The 20,186-nt window shown below is 45.3% G+C and overlaps 1 protein-coding gene across 2 annotated transcripts in view; it reads right to left on the bottom strand.

Moving 5' to 3' along the window:
* Window positions 1-6,199, bottom strand: part of MSN (moesin) — a 77,736-nt gene extending 71,537 nt beyond the window's left edge. The window contains exon 1 of one of the 2 annotated variants that reach the window (XM_077922662.1): window positions 6,020-6,199. In XM_077922662.1, coding sequence (XP_077778788.1) covers window positions 6,020-6,031 — 12 coding nt within the window. In that variant the 5' untranslated portion in view covers window positions 6,032-6,199. The remainder of the gene's footprint in view (window positions 1-6,019) is intronic. The other variant, XM_028714863.2, reaches the window with a different exon arrangement.
* Between the last annotated feature and the right edge of the window lie 13,987 nt (window positions 6,200-20,186).

Here is a 20,186-nt window from a genome sequence, read left to right as displayed (position 1 = left end):
CACTATGAGAGCAGGGCACTCGATCAGGTGGGCATTGGCCTGATCCAGAAGACTCTTATGTTCTTTTGTTCTTAAAGGCAAAACTGGTCAACTTTTCCAGGAATGCCAGGTGACCTGCTATATGGGGCACTGCTGGTATCGCTCCAACCAGAAGGCTATAGCATGGCTAGAGAGTAGGGAAGCACTGGGGCGGCTGGGGCGTGGAGGCCTGCTTGAAAGCAAATTTGAGAAATGCTGTTCTAGAAATTAGGAGGGCTGGTGCACATCACAATTCATTAGAATATGCAACTTTGTATTTGAGTGGGCCATCCGGGAATCAACATCACAGAAGCTGATTTCATATCTGCACAATTGTGATGCTTTCATTGAGTAAGCCACACACACTCAGCCGAAACCCTCATCAGCCATTCATGTCAGACAAACTGAATGCACTGGATTGGGGCGGGCTGCTCACACATTTTGCCCCAAATGAGTCTGAAGCAGGCTCAAGTGATTCCGAGCACAATTCAAAGTGTTGGTGCTGACCTTTAAAGCCCAAAACAGCCTCGGCCCAGTATACCTGAAGGAGCGTCTCCACCCCCATTGTTTGGCCCGGACACTGAGGTCCAGAGCCAAGGGTCTTCTGGCAGTTCCCTCGCTGCGAGAAATGAGATTATAGGGAACCAGACAGAGGGCCTTCTCGGTAGTGGATCCTGCCCTGTGGAACGCCCTCCCATCAGATGTCAAAGGAATAAACAACTATTTGACATTTAGAAGACATCTGAAGGCAGCCCTGTTTAGGGATGTGTTTTAATGACTGGTGTTTTAATGTATTTTTAATCTCCTGTTGGTAGCCACCCAGAGTGGCTGGGGAAACCCAGCCAAATGGGCGGGGTATAAGTAATAAATTATTATTATTATTATTATTATTATTATTATTATTATTATTATTATACCAAGTAATGCACACAGATACCCAAGGCATCTTGCACAGCAAACATGTTCAGCTTAAATCAACAATGTAAACAATGGGTGGACAAAATAGTATTTGGTGGAGCACATAAGAACATAAGGAGAGCCTGCTGGATCAAACCAATGGCCCATCTAGTTCAGTATCTTGTTCTCTCAGTGGCTAACCCAGAGGGGAAACTGGCAAACAGGACCCAAGAACTTTCCCCTCCTGGAGGTTGTGGCAATTTGTATTCAGAAGCATCACTGCCTTTGACTGTAGAGGCAGATTACAGCCATCATAACCGATAGCAACTGATAGCCAAAGTGCCTGTTAGTTGCTAGGATATTTGTAAATAATGTTAGAGTAGGTGAATTTGCAATGTGTTATTTCATTCTTAAGCAAAATTGCACCCTAAGCACTGCCGTACATATACAGTCGTACCTTAGAAGTCGAACGGAATCCGTTCCGGAAGACTGTTTGACTTCCAAACATTCAGAAACCAAAGCACAGCTTCTGATTGCCTGCAGGAAGCTCCTGCAGCCTATCGGAAGCCATGGAAGCCCCGTCAGATGTTCGGGTTCCAAAGAATGTTCGCAAACCAGAACCCTCACTTCTGGGTTTGCAGCATTCAGGAGCCAAAATGTCCAAGTACCAAGGCATTCGGAATCCAAGGTACGACTGTAATAGATCTAAATAATAGTTATTCTAGTGAAACAGCAGGCTGCAAACACCCCAGCCAAGGTCCATGCAATAACCACTTAGTCATTACATGTAACAGCAAGCCTAGAAAAGCATCTCTGTGTCCCAGGTTCCAGCATCAATTCTTAAGTCTAGGCTTCCAGGACTTTTCCCAGAACATATCCAGCACCCCACTTTAACAATTATAGCATATAGATATTTACCAGATACATAGTAGGTAACCTCACATATTTGTTATCTAAACATGATCTCAAGTATAGTCTTAAGACATCCCCACCAAAGGAGGAATCTGGCTAGCAGGTCTTTAACTCATTCCAGAAGGCTAAATATTTAATCAAATCTGCATGTCCACATTCATGAGCATTTAGCTTCTGAATCCACCTCGGACTTCCATATGCAGCTACTTAACACTCCTTATCTGCAAAAACCTCTGGTTACAAACTTAATTTGTTCCGGAGATCCGTTCTTAACCTAAAACTGTTCTTAACCTGGGGTACCACTTTAGCTAATGGGGCCTCCCGCTGCTGTGCGATTTCTGTTCTCATCCTGAGGTAAAGTTCTTAACCCGAGGTACTACTTCCGGGTTAGCGGAATCTGTAACCCAAAGTGTTTGTAACCCGAGGTTACCACTGTACACAAAACTGATCTGCAAAGCTGCCCCTAAGCTGGAGCACCAAGGCTAAGGAAGAAGAAGGGTTGCAACAGGGTGTGGAGAGGCAGGAAGTGACACCTCCTTACAACATTCATCTGAACCACTGGATGTCTTAGCAATGATTCCTACAGTGTGTGTTCCTAGTTACTGACTGATGCAAGTTCTAAAAATTACTCATTGCTCAGAAAGCATGTAGAAAAAGGGTTGAAAGAATGAAGACGCTTTCTTTCTCTCTCTTTTTGGGGTGGGTTTTCACATGCCAAAATGTTTTAACTTAAGGAAGGGGAAGGAATAGCTGTATAACCAATCTCATTTCAAAGGTTATATGCCATCAAAGAAATGGAAAGTATCAAATATCAGCCCCTTTAAAGAACCTATTGTATAATCAAAAGAACAGCAGATCAAAGAATCGAACAGGTCTTTCCCAACAGTCAGGTGCGCCAGATTCACAATTCATTCATTACTTTAAAGAGATATGCATGGAACATTTTCCTTCTAAAAAAAATAAAAAATCTTACTCGCCTATGCTGCATGCTTTTCTCTCTCTCTCTTTTTAAAGAAACTGTTTTAGGATTTCTAACTTTTTGTTAGCTCTAGAAGTTTTCTAATTGGAAACTAAATAGCAACAAGCAAAAGTGTTTCTTGCAAAAGTCTCTCTCCTTTTTTACATAAAGAGGGCCTTCCCCCGCAGACAACCTCCTTTTTTCAAAAGGAAGTCAAGTATGGGCTTGAGAAGCTCAGCATTTAAGGCAACAGACCCTCCCTTGGAGCCAAGAAATACTTTTGAGTCAAGCTGAGACAAGGCTCTGTAGCAACTCAAAGAGAGAAACAAATTATGAATTGCAAGAAAGCTGGAAGACCCATAGAGAACAGAGATCAGTGGTGGAGAATCTGCATGCAGAAGGTCTCAGGTTCAATCCCTCTAGGCATCTGCTTCCTGAAACCCTTAGAAGCCCTTGCTGCCAGTCAGTGTAGACAGTACTGAGCAAGATGGACCAATGGCCCGACTCAGTATGAGGCAGCTTCTTGTAGTTCCTAACTTTAGCCACAAAGTATGTTAAACTGGTTATACTGTTATGCATCTAAGACAGCTGATGTAGTTTTCAGTCACAGAATTTCTGATACTTCATTAAGAAACAAATTCAGGAGTATATGCTTATCAATGCTCAAAATCCCCTCTAGGAGTAAAATGGTTGTCCTACCCATAGATGGGTTTCACCATAGCAGGGAAAACCCAAGCAGAAAGAGATTGCTTTATGCTTCCTGCAGTGAGATGTGATCAACCCTCTGCCTGGAGAGCTGGTGCCACTGAAGGACCAGGATATAGGGAGAAGACGTCCTGGGCTTGGCATCTTCCTGTGGGGTTTTTTGCGCTTCGTGGAAGAGAATAAAACACTCATGCAAGTCTTTCTAAGATGCAAAGCAACCAGAGGGCATGACTGCTTGCTGGCGGTTGCCAATGGAAAGTTGCACAACTGCATTAATTTATCCAGCCGCCTCCACTGAGTGCAAGCAGCAGGAGCTTCATTATTTCTGAACACACACACACACTTTTGTAAGTGCAAAACGGAACACAGGAAGCTGCCTCAAACTGAGTCAAGCCATTGGTCCATTTAGCTCAGTATTGTCTGAAGTGGTTCTTCAGGGTCTGAGGCAGAGGAGGGTCTTTCCAGGCCAGTTACCCACAGCTGGCAGCAATGCTGTGCATACCAACACCCCTCCATAGCCCCTAAGAGAGCAACTCCTTGCAAATTAGCCTCACGCAAAATTATCAGTGGGTAGTGCAAGCCCTTGAAAGTGAGGCATGCTTAAGTTACCCTGAAATGAGTGAGACCTATTGCAACATCAGCTCCATTGATTTAGTTGAGACTTAAGCATGGGTAATTTTCACAGAAAAATGCAGATTGGTGTCTTATGTACATATACCCACAAGTAAGACCCTCTGAGTTCAGTGGGGGACATTTCCCTGCAAGCATACATAAGATTGCAGCCTTAGGTAAGGTGAGGAGATAAATAAAAGCAGGAATTATGCATTGGATACCTGAATCAAAAGAGAACAGGAGGCTCTAGTAACCTTGATGGTGGTAAAGATGAGGGCACACTGGGAAGGAGCATCTTGTAATGAATGCCTGTCCCCCTTTACACAAAGGGAAGGAGTGCCCATCTTCTTTTGCATCCAGCCCTCAGAAAAACATGTATTCATAAGGATGCATGCCCCCGGTAATATTATGTACCTTTGCTAAAAAAAAAACCAAAAAAAACTTTCTGCTGCTTAAAAGTTTGCAGTCCTAACTCAAGTTCCTGGTCAAGTTAGTCCTCTCAGAGACTGGTCACTTGGACTTTTGCAATATTTTTTTTTTGGGGGGGGGGTGTTTAATCACAACACAAAGCGCCAAGCTATCGTTACCTCCGCCAGCTATCCCTACAGAGCAAGTAGTAGCACTGCACTTTTGCAGGGTGACCAAACCTGCCCTTCCGCCCACAGATGCTGCCCTGTCCAACCCGCCAAATGAAACAAGCAAAGCTACATATATAACTACAGAAAATATTTACACCCCCACCCTCCCATTGCAGAAGCAACGCTCAGTGGGTGACAAAATGTTCGAAACAACCCCAAAGGCATCATCAGTGTGTTGCAATGTATAGTCAGAGTCCTTGGGTTTCACAGAACACATAACTGGGGCATCTAGCATTCTGAATCCATCAGACTGCCATATATAGGTGGTAGCAAATAAATTTAGATTGGTTTCAGTAATAAACAGGAGTGGAAAGTTGTGAAGTGGTTCAGTTCATGACCTGCTCAAAAGCTGAATTCACATCCAGCTTCTCTACTCAAAGAGGTTTTCCCGGGATGTTTGCCTCATCGTTTCTTCTAAGAGGAGTTCTCCGAGGAAAAACGGCCACACATCTCCGGCCACATGGGGGAGGGAGATGGCAGCGACAAACAGGACTCCCACCCAACTGCCGAACTTTCAGTGGCTCTTGAGAAGCGCACAGGAACAAATGCCAACTCAAGGCCCGAAGCGGGGCGTGGGCCGGGGCGCATCTGAAGGAGGGGGGTGCGAGAAGAGTAGGCTCGGCTGGGCTGGCAGGGAGGGGGGAGGACACGACTTCCTCGTGCGGCTAGAGGCGCGCCCCGACTGACGCCCCTTGGAGAAGGCCCACTGGCTTTGGAGAGCCGCCCGCGCGCCCCCTCAGTCAGCCAAGCACCCGGCAGCGGGCGCTCGCCCTCCCGCTTCACAAAGACCCTCCCTCCCTCCTCCTCCTCCTTCCTGCCATGAATGTGTCCCATTCACGAGGAAGAGGCGAGAGAGCGAGGGAAGGACCCAAATGCCTCAGGCGGGTCAGCGGGCCCCAGAGAAAGGAGGAGACGGGAGAGACCCGCCGCCAACCGGGAGACTAGGGAAGTGGCAGGGCCGGGAGCCGCCGTCATCCCCCGCCCCGTCGCCGTCAGCCGGGCTCGCACTGTCGCCCGCCTCCCCACACACCCCTCCACCCCGCGGCCCGGAGCCGGCCCGGAGAACGTGAAGCAGAGAAGCCTCCGTGGCGCGTAGGGTCAAGCAAAGCGTTTCTGAGTGAGGCGGAGAGGGGGCTTTACGCGCGCAAGGGAAAGCCCTCCTCCTCCCCAGGCGGGAAGCAAACGGGGTCGACTCCCAGTTCGAGAGCGGGGTAGAGGGAGAAGTGCAATGCGCGGGGCCTCCCATTTACTCCATTTACTCCCGGCAGGCTCTCCGTACCGTTTTGGGCATGGTGCCTTCGGGCTGGCTCGGCGGGCTTCAGTCTCTGGGCAGGGCGGCTGTCGCTGCTGCTGCTGCTGCTGCGGGGCGCCTCCTTCTGCTAACGGGCTCGACTGACTGGGCAGTTCTCCCCGCCCGCCAACCTCTGTGGGCCCGCGGAGCGTGCGCCGCCTTTCTTTGGGGCAGTCGCTCCCGAGCCCCCGCCCCTCCCGAGCCTGGCGTCCTGACTCCGGCCGCAAGCTGGCAGGCGAGGATTGGGTCCCCTCAGGGGCTTCCTCGCCCACCCCTTCCGCAGAACAACCCCCACCCCACCCCCGGGAGCAGGAAGGGCGATGGGGAGCGGGAGGGCGGAGAGGGAATTTTTCTGTCCCACTTTGCTATCGCTCGAGCGCTTAAGCGCTTTCGGGAAAGAACTCGTTCCCTTCTGGAACTCCCTGCCACAAGATGAGCTAATAGCCACCGGCCTAGATGGCGTCGAAAGGGGATCAGACAGTTCCCTGTTGCTATATCATGCATCAATACACCCAAATTATTTCGCTATTCCTGCATTACATGGGGTTGGACTAGATGACCCTTGGGGTTCCCTCAAACTCTACAATTTATGATTCTGTGTTTCTCACTTTTACAGCATTCTGTGAAATCCACCTTATATTTCTTCCATCTTTTTTTTCAAGCGGAAGAAAATGCCTTGCTCTTCCTTTTGCAAAGAACGGAACAGCGTGTATTAAGTTTATATCCCCCCTTTCCTCCCAGAAGCTCAAAGTGACATAAAGATTCCCCCACCCCTTCCCATTTGTCTTCCCAACACCACTGAGGGGTAAGTTAGGGTGGCGCAGTGTGCTTCGCGGCTGAGTGGGGATTTGAAATGGGGGCTCCCCTTGTCTTCCTGCAGTCTCCCCCTGACACTTTAGAGCTATTGTTCCCAAAATGATTGGTACCACCACCTGGGGGGCAGTGGGATTACTCAGGGGGAGGATATTGGAGGTGAAAATGACCATCAGACTTAGAAGAGTAAGTATCACTGGATTAAGCTAACCAGTTTTGCTGAATTAATTAAATACTTTTGATTGGATTGTGAATAAATGTTTAATGAATTGTTACTGTTTTTAATTTTTATTGCGTTATTATCTTCCTTAGAGGGTAATCCTAACTACTATTCTGAATAATGCTTTTTATCGGGTATTGTAGGGGCAGAGGGTGGGGAGGGCTGTGTTTATGAAATCAAGGGGCCTGAAAAAAAAGTTTGGGGACCACTGTAATCTACTGGCACAATCAACCACACACAAATGGATCGTTTATAGCACTATTTCATTCTTCTTCTTTTCCTGAGGCGTGGGTTTCTCATGCGCAGTGATGTACTGGGGATGATATATCTATACAATTAGCATACTTTTTACTATTATATTTCTTGTGGGTTTTCTTTTTAGTTTTTCAGTTATATATAATATGCACACAATGACTCATAAATAGAAAAGTGTTTTATTATATAATTATATATATAATTGCCAGGCTGTTGGATCAGATCAAGGGCCCATTTCCCCCCAGTTATTCTTTACCCACAGCAGGCAGCCAGATGCCATTGGGAAGCACAGAGCACATGCACATTATCCAGGGCAGGGAGGGAGGGAGACAGACTCCCATGGTATTGGTGGGACAGTCAGTGTGTTCTCCATGTGCACCCTGGATGGAGGTTGTGGGATGGAGAGAGAAACAAACAACTAGAAAATACGAAAACTAAACACTAACGAATATATTATTTCCACCCCAAACAACTAAATGTTATGCCTCCCGTTTATCATATATCACTGTTGCTTTATGGAGTTGCTGGGAAGGGCTTTTTGTGTGTGCGCGCATGTGTGTGTGTTGCTTCCTCTCTTCTTCCTAGATATTTATCTCTTTGGAGAACATGGTTTCCTATGGAAAAGCAGTGTGCAAACTGACTAGGCTGATGGAGAAGACCTATTAAAAAGGGACAGTGGGGGGAGCTCACTTGTGGCTGGAAAGTTCCTGCAAAGTATCCTTTTATTTGGATATGACTGTACACTAGGACTTATTATTGACTGCTCCATTGCTATTTCATGGAATCATTATCTTATTATTATTCTTAGTAGTATTTGTATCTCTGTCTACTCAGCATCATTCTTTTCTTCTTGCTTGCTTGCTGAAATCTCTCAGACATTTGTACTGTTATATTTAACAAAATAATTAAATTGGGGAGAGGGTTTACTACCCCCAATACCAATAACAGTACGTACCGTAATTCTTTTTTGGGGTTGTGAACATAACAAGCCCCCCCAAAATGTATTGATGTTCAATGTTTATTCATTTGTATTGTATTGTATTTCTTCTTGTATATTATTGAAATGTGTGTCCTTTCTCAAATAATAATAGCAATAGTAGAAACAGTAATAAAAAGCTCAGTTCCACTGCCACCCCCATTTTCCCAAGTAGCAAAAACCAAGGTATATTTGGTACCTTATGGTGCTGCGAATGAATATTTGAAGTTATTGTTCGCCTTCTAGTTTGACACTCTAACCACTGTACCACACTGCCTATTATAGGACTGTGCTGCCAATGATTCCTAATTTCAAACTTAATAAATATTGTGAACAGTACAGTGTCACATGCTAAGATATAGCTTATGCATTTCATGTTCTTAAAGTAGTGAAGTTTAAAATTGATAAGAAAATCAAGATATTGCATGTATTTCTTTCCCCCCACAATATTTCCATTTGTTTATTTTTTTGGAAAAAATGACAACCTCCCGGTGTTTTCCCCATGGCTTGAACACCTTCAGAAATTCTACATTTTCAAGCAAGTCACCTTGGCTTTCTGGAAAGCAAACTCACACACAGGGCAGGAAAGAAAACGAATGCTCCCAAACCCATTTTGGCCCTTGGGGGCCACTTCACTTAAGCTCACTTTAGACAAGAACCACTTTTATAGAATCATTGAAATGCAATGCAGGAATCTTTTGCTCTTTGTGGGGCACAACCCTGATATTAAGAGTCTCATACTCTACCAAGTGCGCTATCCCTTGGCGACAATCAAGTATCTCTGGAGCAGCTTTATTCGTTCCTGTATGCAAAATGCAAGGTTCATTCAAAGCAGACTTGTAGCCTTCCTGGACAAAGCTGTGGGAACTAACTCCCAGTTTTCCTGCCCAAACTCCTAACTGTATCCTCTTTGCTAAAACCAGGGGACTATGTTCCACATTGTATCCAATGCAACAATACCCTGTGTCACAGAGGTTTAGGGCAACTTGTGGTTCCTGAATTGCAGGGAACTGGACTAGATGATGTGGGGGGCGTTGTCCCTTCCAACTCTGCAGTTCTGTGATTCTATTATTCTAACTGTTCCCTTCCCTGTCTTCCTATCAGATGTGGGCAGGAGGTGAGGCAACCCACCACTCCCTTTCAGTTTCCTTATCCTCCTTTAAGCAGAGGAAACAGTCTTATACCTGCCTCTGCTTCCTGTTTTCCACGACTCTCTTTTCAGGCTTCTAAGTCGCTGCAAGGAACCTGGAAGCATGCAGCTTCTCATCAGCCCTATCCAGGCTGATTACTGGCTGAACTACTTGTGTGCAATAGCCAATCTAACAGTCTGTCCCCCGTTCCCCCGCCACCATGATTGCATTGCAGATAATGGCATTGCATATTACGCAATGTGCAATACATGGTTGGAGGCAGACATGTTTCTGAATACTTGTTGCTGAAAGCCAAAGGAGGGGGAAAATGTGCTTCTTATTGGGGTCCTGCTTGCAGGTTTCCCAAAAGGGGCATCTGCTCGGCCACTGTGAGAACAGCCCAAAAGCAGGACCTTTCAAGAGCAGTCTCCCACTCTGTGGTTTCTAGCAACTGGCATTCAGAAGCATTGCTGCCTCCAACTGTGGGGGCAGAGCACAGTCAACCTGGCTAGCAGCCATCAATAGCCCTCTCCTCCGTGAATTTGTCAAGAGCAACTTATTTGGTTATAGGAATGAAAGTACTTAAGAGGCAAGCTGAGGCCATTATCTTACAATTGCCTAGTTCAGCAATAGCTACACTTCTGTAAAACAAGAAAATCCTTAATAAAATATTTTTTTTAAAAAATAAAATCTTCCATCAGATTTTAACCCTTGCTGGGTATAGGACCCCAAGAATCGGAAGTAACTCAGAACACATCCTGCAAACTGACCTGCCCCCAAACTGCAACATTATGTTTAGGATTGCCTCATTAACTCAGCAACTCCCCGACTAGGCCAGCTCTCTATTGAGAGTGCTAGAATTCCTGAGGCAGAGTTTGCCCAGCATCAATCACCAAGGTAGCTGCATTCTTGGCATGACTTTATATACTTGAGTTTTTATTTCATAATCCCAATGCACCAGAGTCTTCTTTGGTTTCGAAGTGACATTCTGTTAACGAGTTTATTTTGTGTATGTGTGTTACAAAAACATACTGTATAGGAAGTCTGGCCACACAGAGAATCAAGTCCTATTCAGATAATGTTCTAGCCCCACTTCTAACGTCCTTGCATGCACATGCTGCGCTCCTTACACTCCCATGTTGAAAACATAAAAGGAGCCTGTTGGCTCAGCCCAAAGGGGGTCCATCCATTCCAGCATCCTGTTCTCACAGCAGCCAGCCAGGTGCCCATTTGGGGAGACCTGCAAGCAGCACCTGAGCAAAAGAGCCCTCTCTCTCTTCCTGTGGTTTCCAGCAACTGGCATCCAGAAGCATTGATGCCTCCAACTATTGAGGCTAGAGCATAGCCATCATGGCTAGTAGCCATGGATAGCATCATCATTAGAATTTATCTAATCCTCTTTTAAAACCATCTGGATTGCTGGCCATCGTTGCCTCCTGTGGGAGCGAGTTCCATAGCTTAACTATGTGCTGTGTGAAGAAGTCCTTTCATTTATCTGTCCTGAATCTCCCAACATTCAGCTTCAAGCAATGTTCACAAGTTCTAGTGTTATGAGAGGAGTAGAAAAACTTTTCTCCATGAGATGCATCATTCTATAAACTCCTATCATGTCGCCTCTTACTCTCCTTTAATCCAAAATGCTACAATATTTCTTCCTAGGAGAGTTGTTCCACCCCCTTGATCACTTTGGCTGCCCTTTTCTCAACCTTTTCCAACTCTACAAAAGCATTTTTTGAGGTGAGGTGACCAGAACTATACACAGTGTTTCAAATGTGGTTGCACCATGAGCAGAGATCTGAAGGGGGATATTTTTACAAATTCCATTGAATGCACTTAGATGCCTTCTTGGGATCCAGAACCCCAAGGAGATGTTTAAGCACATTCTTAGAAAGAACAGGAAAAAGGAGGAGAAATATGTGTTTGCTGCTTAAATCTTCTGATTAACAATGTCATTGTTTAAAGTTGGATGCGTGAACTGGTTACTATAGTCATTATTATTATTTTCTTATTGAACTATAATGTTTGGAATGCATTGATCAATACAAAGAGAAGAAAATGTTGCAACTCACACACAGGAGGCCAATGAGTCAGGATCTCATTTCATATCCATGACTTCTGTTCAGCAGATATACTGTAGTATATACTGGGTATTCACCACCCAGGTCATCACCCAACAGAGGTGTATGGGGTGTTAGGGGAAGGGTAGTACCTCTGGTGGGTGAAATGTTGTGCTCCTTCAGGAGTAGTTTGTCCACTTTTGGTCCCCACTCTTCACTCAGCTCACCTATGGCTCCTAGAAGCTTTCAGCATGCGACAGCGGTCACACCCCAGAAAATGGTGTTGACTGGCTGGCTAAACCAGGTGATGGGTAAGCCAATGGGTAAGTCTCAAACCCTTGATGCATTAAGGACTTCCCTTGTATGCAAAGACAGGCTCTAACGGATCGAGCGGACAAGACCAAGAGTGGGTCCAGTGATCAAGATGGTGGTTGCTGCACATGCTGTAGAGGGAACTGAAGGGCAGATTGGGCTAGTCAGCCTGGTGAGGTAGCCCATCTAGGAGAAGGAAATCTCTGATCTTAAACCTCCACTATCTTCTAGCTACACTCATTCATGATAATGACTTCAGGAATAAACCATTAGGAAATATCCATACCTACTGCCTTGCAGGTTATCTTCAGGAGGAAAAAAAGCTAAGGAGTAAGCCCTAAACAAATCCAGAGTGGAGGCTTGTACATCTCTTTCTGACAACTCCTGCAGCCAAGCTGGTGCCAAGAGTGTTACTTTCATTTCCTTTGGACCACATCAGTGAGGCCGAGAGGGGGGTCTTGTCATCTGGACAGTCCAGGACCACGGGCGTAGCCAGGATTTTTTTGGGGGGCAGGACTTTTGTTAGGGGTGCAGAACCAATGTGATTGATAAGTTAAGTATTTCTATTGTTTTACTTGATTGGGTATGACGACAGCTGTCCCCTTTGCCCCACCCCCTGGCTACATCCATGCCCAGGACCTACAAACACACTGTCCAGGCTTACACCCCAGAGAGGTCACTTTGGTGCTGCTAACTCAGCAATAACAATGTGGGCGGCTTCAGTTATAAGTTATCTGCAGCCACAGCAGGTGCTGTGATTCTCCAGTGGTTTGACTTCACCCCCGGAGGTGCACTCCACTGTCTCTTGAGGTAACAAGTTACCACCACCCTATTGACTTTCTATCTCCATTGGTTTGTTTGCCTTGCTCAGCTTGGAAATTTGGGTTATGATAACATGGGGAGAGGAGTTTGACAGCCCTGATGTGCTCACTCTGTTGCCAAGCCTACAAAACTCATGTTTGTCTAACTGCTTGCCTCAGGCACCCAGTTGTCTCCCCAACATTCCCATTAACCCCCTCAAGTCATTTACCACAGGCATTAGTTCCCTTCTTTTTCTAGCTCACCGGTCCTCATTCTTCCCCCACCTCTGCCTTTAGAGCCTTGGGAAATAGCCAAGGAAAACAGTGTGATGACAGACTAGTGCAAATATAGTATAGAGATAAGCAGCAGCTCGTGCCAATAGATTGCATGAACCGGGAATGCAGGAGACCCAATTCACTTACAGTGTATTGGTCCCAGGAAATCTTCTTGACATTCCTGAATGTATTTATATTTATTCCCATTTATGTATGTTCAACCTCATATACAGCTTAAGCAGAATTGCCATGGCTTCTGTTTGTTGTATTCCACTTCCCTCTGCCCTCTGCATTCCCCCCTGCCTCTGCACCCATTCACTAACTGGGGATAATATTTCATGCACCAGTTTAAAATTTATATCATAATAACTTCGTGTTTGAACCAGTATCTTACATCCTATTCTCTGCTTGTGCTTGTGCCCTTTGGGTCACAGCTGAAAACATAGGCATTTCTAGCAGCAAAACTTCCCAGTTCTGCTCCACCCTCTCCAGCTCTTGATGAACAAAGAAGGAACTCCCATGAGGCCAGCTCTGCTGGGTGGGGAGCTCCTCTTTCTGCACAGCCCCCTGTGATATCAAGCATTTATTTGGGCGGGTTCCAAAGGAACCTGTCAGCTAGGTCCTACCAAGTTACCTGCAAACTGCAAAATAAAAAACTGGGCTTCTTTTTACCGGGAATGCTTCTTGGCCTGCTGAGGCCCCCTTTGAGTGACATCTCTGAAGCAAGCAATATAGATTAAATAACGCTGCCCGGGAACCCAAACAATTGGCCTTTAAAGGCATAGGTCTTTGAAAATAGATTAATTTATATTCCATTGGGGCCCCTCCAGAGATGACTGGGTGACACCAATTCACCTTTAACCATAAAAAGTTCGGTAGCTTAATTGCAGAACTTGTAAGCGTTGGAAATGCTTTCTCGTGTTGCAGCTGAAGCTTACCAAACAAACAACAAACACTTGAGTACAGGAGTGGGGAGAATGGAACCTCCCTTGACTCCTGCTCCTTGAACAGGCAGGAATTAATTTTCTCCTGTTGGGGAAAGAAGCATCACCTGATGTCCTTCTGGCTGGCATTCAACTACTAAAAGGCACAGTAGCTGGGTTGGAAAAGAAAGGGACAGGGGTGAAACTGAGCTTTATTTCACCTGGGTCAAAGACCCAGTTTGGCACCACCCCACCCCCCATACATTTGCATACACACACACACAGGCTGGGAGCCTCAATGGCACCTCTAGAAGTTTTACCTGGGGCAAAAAACCAGCTAGCCCCCTCCCCCAGTAGCTATGGCACTGGAACGAGAGAACAACCCTAAGGCAATGTTACAACCAATGTTCACATGGACCCTTCATTCCATTCCTACCCCACCTTCACTCCAAGGAATTCAGGAAGGCATGCAATGGTTCTCTGCCCTGCCAAATTATCCTCACACCAACCACTGTGATGTAAGTTGGGCAGAATAAGATAATATCTGTCCCAAGATCACCCAGTGAGCTTTATGTCTTGGCAGGTATTTGGATCTTCTCTATCCATTTCAAACACTCTATCGACACTACCTAAGTCCTTTATGTTATTTTTAAGTATGTTTATTTTCTGTTTCCAGGTTTAGGTCAATCATTAGGGAAACTTTTCTAACAATAAGAACAGGCTAGCTGTAGCACAAATGTGGTAGAAGATTGCACTGAGATTCAGCACAGCTATTGAACCACTCAGGATTTTAAGGTCCAAAGACAATAAAATAAAATTAAAATAAAAGTAGACTTTGTCCCAAAGTGATTAGATTTGCAGTGACTTGATATTGCTGTCCCTAACTGTTACCTACAGACACACATCATCATTTCCTGCTTCTTACAATCCGAAAATTTGTTCATTTCAATGGAGACTTCAGCTTCTATTTTTAGAACAGTTAAAAATAACTTGGGAGTGGCCAGCTACTTTCAGCCATAGGCAGAAAGACTTTTGGATAACTTTTTTTTTTTAAATGAAGTCCAAACCTCAAGCATCTGCAAATCTCAACAGTTATTTCCATGTTCATTCAGCCAAGCTAAAGTTACTGATTAAGATGCCATCCTGCCAGTGGCTCAGCACCAATCAGTTCCAATTGCATAATGGAACTAACTGGCAGATTTCAATCATTTCCATTATGAAATATTTGATAAATGGATTACTTCTAGCACTAATTTGCTTTAGTCAAGAAAGAGGATTGGAAATAATCCAGGGTGAACTAAAGGGGGGATACCAAGTTTCGCCTTTTATTACGATCTTTCATTTCTAAGAAACCTTTAATGGTGCAGAGTGCTTTTGTCATCTTTATTTCATTCCTCTTCAAAATAGACCCAAGAGTGCAGGGTGAATAGAAGAAGTGGTAAAGCAGAGCAGTCCTATAGGTGTAAGCCTGGAGTATGTTTCAAACCAGTCAAGCGCCCCGTCCCCAATAAGTATTTGTTCCCATTTTACAGGCGAGGGCAGCAACTTACCCAAGTCTGCCCGCGTTAGATGGGAGGCATCTAAAGAAACTAGTGTGGCTGCATAAGTCATAAGAAGCTTACAGATGAGCTGAGATTTAAGAAGGGCATGTATAAGAAACGGAAGAAAGGGGAAATCAAGAAGGAAGAATATATGTGAGTTGCCAACAGTTGCAGGGCCAAAGCTCAGAAGGAGCTCAGGCTTACAGGGGCAGTTAAAAACAACAATAACGGTTTCTTTGGCTACATTCAAAGCAAAAGGAAGAACAAGCAAGTAGTATATCTGTTACATTGTGGGTGAACATATCAGACGACACAGTGATTCTTCAAACAGCACTTGTTTATTCACAGGCCAGAACAGAACTGAACTGAAGGGTTCAGCCAGCCTGCTTATATAGAGCTCCACTACAATGCAACAGTAACCACTTTCTGTAACTATCCAATCACTGAATGTCACTTTCAAACCCTTATTTGCATTTGTGGACCTGCGTGAAAACTATCTACAGTATCCCCCTGCTGGCCCAGGGTGAGAACTTCATTACATAACAATATCCTCTGTGTGGAGAAGACGGAGAAATGCTATTGGGTGGCAACAGGGCTTTTTTTCAGCTGGAACTTGCTGGAATTCAGTTTCGGCAACTGAGGTGTTCATGGTGAGTTCCGGCACCTCTTTTTCTAGAAAAATAGCACTGCATGACAGAAAGAAGGCAGAACTACTCCACACCTACTTTACCCCAACAACAACACTTTATTACTGTTGTAGACGAGCATAATACTTCACCCCGTCTTCACCCAAAAGGAAAGCACTGTGCAACCTTGTCATAACAATGCCAGGAGGGAGCTGCAGCCCAAGATAGGAAAAGAGATGGTAAGGGAACACCTAGCTACTTTAAATGAATTCAACTCTCCAGGGCCTGATGAGCTGTACCAAAGGGTATGAAAGGAGATTGCTGTGGTAAATCTCAGAGCTTCTGTCTATAAATCTTTAAGCACTTAGAAAAGGAACAGCCATAGTTAGCGAACCTGATGAAGCTGGCAAAATACTTTGTATGAAGGTATGAAATGAATAAGTGTCACAGTGCTATATGCAGCTCAAACAGGCTCCTTTGGGATTCTTGGCAGATGTCTGGGTTTCTTACTGCTTTTCTGAGTGCTGCAGGGCAGGGCATTGTCCTTTTACCACATTATCATTCATTCTTGATTATGCCATAATCTAGAACAAACAGAAGGGTGCTGGAACTGAATGAGAGTCAACAAACAGAGGATAATCGGCTGTGATTACTGTACTCTACTCTGTTGATGTTCCCTGACCGCAGCCAAACAGAGGACGGGGAAGAGGGGGTGGAATACAAAGCACCCAAAGGTACACTTTTCCCTCTAAGTGCTTGCTTACAGTGAGAAGGAAAAAGTGTTGGTGCAATGAAAAATAGCTATAAACGGAGAATTCCTGGATGCCAAGATCCAAGTTTGGGGCAAATACAGTGGTACCTCTGGTTGCGGACAGAATCTGATCTGGAGTTCCAGTTGGATCCTGAGGTTTCCGCAACCTGAGGACTGCTTCTGCGCATGTGCAGACCACTTCTGCGCATGCAAGCGCGGCGAAACCTGGTAAAATACTTCGAAGTTTGCCACACGCGCATCCCAAAGTTTACGTAACCAGAGGGTTACGTAACCAGTTTATGTAACCAGAAAAGTTACACAGAACATAAACTTGGCTTAGCCACAAGGTGGTGAAAGTTCCTAAATTATTGGTATAGGAACACAATTAGGCTTGTGTGAGCCATGTGGCTACTCTTCACATGCTGAGTTCATCTGGTAGACTGGGGAGTGGACAAAGGCTTGATTACCTAGCTGAGCTCCTTCCCCTCAAGGTGAACAAAGCCTGGCAGGACAGCTTACTCTATGGTTTTAACCCCGTCATGCATTAATTAGCCATAATCACATTCCTTATATAAGTTTAGTTATCCCACAAAAAACAGGTTCAGGCTCTTGAAACAACATCTTCCACACAGGACTCAGTGATGCCAAATCTGCCTTTCTCCCATCCAGAGTTCAGAAGTTACCTCTTTGCTGGTTGTCGTGTATCTACATTTGCTTCTGGGTGTGAGCATGGAAAGTTTGGGCACTGCAGTGTAAAAGCAGGGAAGCAATGAAGGCGGTTCTTTCGCCAGAAAATGCAGTGCCCAAACTCACCTTGTGGAGGCGTGACCAATCTGCACATGAAAAGGGGGTGTTTGGTGGCATTTAAACGAGTGCGTTCAAGCCCAGTTAAGTAGTGTCTGCTTCTGTGGCATAATTATGTGCAAAGCAGACAGGAAATGCAAAACCAGCACAAGGACTGTTCCACGTGATCTAGTGAAAGGGAAGCTCTTTCCGGTATTTCTCCTGCATACACCACTGCTTCTTTCTCTTAACATGGGCTGGGGATTCCCTGGTGCATGTGATTTACACCTTGTTTTCAGAATGTGCAAATTCCCCACACAGAAAATGATATCAACAGCCCTGGATGATAACATGGGAGGGAGGGTCTTCCTTTTGTTTTGATGTATGGAGTGATTTGAAGTGATAGGCACTCTGACTGGTTCAAGCAGACCAAGTGGCAACCCTCTTTCTGAATGACAATGCATCAGATGGCAGGTGAAGCTTTTTGGGGTGAGGGAATTCTCCCTTTACAAAAGAAAGGAAGATATTGGGAATGTGCTTTATTAGAAAATCTGAAAAACAAACTACGCGTTTCCAGGGGACAATGTAAAAAGGATAGATTTGCAGAGATCTGGTTTGATCCTACAATGTATGTCAATATGGAAGAATGCAATCTGTTTCCTCCCTCTGCTTATCAATGTATTTGATTCAGTAATTTAGTATATTACTCCATTTTAAGATTCATCACATCCATGACAGTAAAGGCTTTTATTTTATTCTATGTTTAAAATCATACCCAGCCTTCTACTTTAATTGTGTGTGTTTTGTTAACTCTTTAAGTTGTTTTACTTGCTTTTACACAGACACACACATTAAATACAGTGGTACCTCGGGTTACATACGCTTCGGGTTATAGACTCCGCTAACCCAGAAATAATGCATCAGGTTAAGAACTTTGCTTCAGGATGAGAACAGAAATTGTGCTCCGGCAGCGTGGCATCAGGAGGCCCCATTAGCTAACGTGGTGCTTCCGGTTAAGAACAGTTTCAGGTTAAGAACGGACCTCCGGAACGGATTAAGTACTTAACCTGAGGTACCACTGTATGCATATTAAAAACTAGTATGTTGGAAAATGGGAATTGCTTTCCCAGACACGCCAGTTTTCTGTGCAGAGGAAATTTCTGTTTGTAGGTACGTTGTGTTCTGTTTGTAGGTCGTGTGAGTCACCACCTTCAGTCTGTGAAGTGGGACATTCCAGAGATGGGCTTGACTCCTTATATGGTGTTGGCTGACTACAAAGGCATGTCCTTTGATGACTGCTGTCTGCAGGGCTGACCACCCTTGAGGTGGATTGAGGGCAGTCACCTCAGTAGGCAGAATCCCGTGGGCGCCCTGTGACCGCCCCTCCCACCTCCGCCATAGATGCGAGGAAAAGCGGCGATGGGTTCTAGGTTACAGTGAGATCTTGCAGGGCTCTCGCGACATCTCACCAGAAGCCACGGCCACTTCTCCTCACTTCCCCAGTGCCACTGTGGGTGTCCCACCACCTTACCACCAAGGAAGTAAGGAGAAGTGGCTGCAATATTTTGTGGGGAATATTTTGTGGGGCTCTTGTGAGATCTCGCTGGAAGCTGCCACTTTCCCTCACATTTGTGAAGGAGTCTTGGATGGAAGGCCAGGCACTGGGGTTGCCCACACAACACTTCCATGGCAGGGGGGATACGCAACCATCCCATTGCCGCTGTTGGAGAAATGAGAAGTGGCGGCGATGGCAGCTTCCACCTTCTAGTGAGAGCTCATGTTAAGATCTCACCAGACCCCAGAAACTACCCTGCAGCCGCACGATCCTGGTACACAAGGCTTCAGTAAGGCAGGACACCTTCCCGGTTCATGTTAGGGGTCAAAACAGGCACTGCCACCCATGGCTGTCAATCATAGTGGGTGCGCTATAGTGACTGTGAGCATGAGCTCAGTGCCTGGGAGTTCCTGCTTCAGGCTGTCCCCTGCTCTGTACTTGCTAGGCAGCTTCACATACTCTCACTCTGTCTCTCACTGCCTCAGCTCTCACATGTGTGATAGGAAGGAAACAACACTGGCCTAAGTTAGAAGGCTGTTGTAAGGATTGCAAAGATGATACACATGATATAGGGTTGCCACACATCCCTTAAAATACATGACAGTCCTATTGGGGGGCACAGAGTTTCCTGTCCATTTGGTCCCCAATTTGTCCTGTTTTTGAAGTCATAAAAATGCTGATTTTGTGGGGGGGAAGCCCCCCACAACCAATTCTAACAATTGTAGGTGCCATCATAAAATAGGCATTTAGTTCTGTGTGAGAGAACGGGGGCGGGGGAGCATATTTCAAAAACAATTAATTGTCAGGACTACTACTACTACTACTACTACTACTACTACTGTTAAATGTTCGGAAAAAGTCAGAAGCCCAAGGCAGTATAAGTTCCTCAGCTAAGTTTCTTCAACATTTGTCAGTGACAACAGCTCACTCATAGGAACACAAGAACCAAACTGACTGGACAACGCAATAATGAACCCAAGCAATGAATTGACCGTTGGCTGTTGACAGTTGAAAGTGCATGCGCTTACTTGCCATTAGAATGTTCGTCTACCAACACTTATACGATTGGTTAGAACGCGCCTTGTAACATAAAATGTGTTAAACCCAATACATAACACTCCTCCCCTCAACTTCCTA

The sequence above is a fragment of the Podarcis muralis genome, chromosome Z, assembly GCF_964188315.1.
Source record: "Podarcis muralis chromosome Z, rPodMur119.hap1.1, whole genome shotgun sequence".
Classification (NCBI taxonomy): domain Eukaryota; kingdom Metazoa; phylum Chordata; class Lepidosauria; order Squamata; family Lacertidae; genus Podarcis; species Podarcis muralis.
This window is presented reverse-complemented; position numbering and strand designations above follow the sequence as displayed.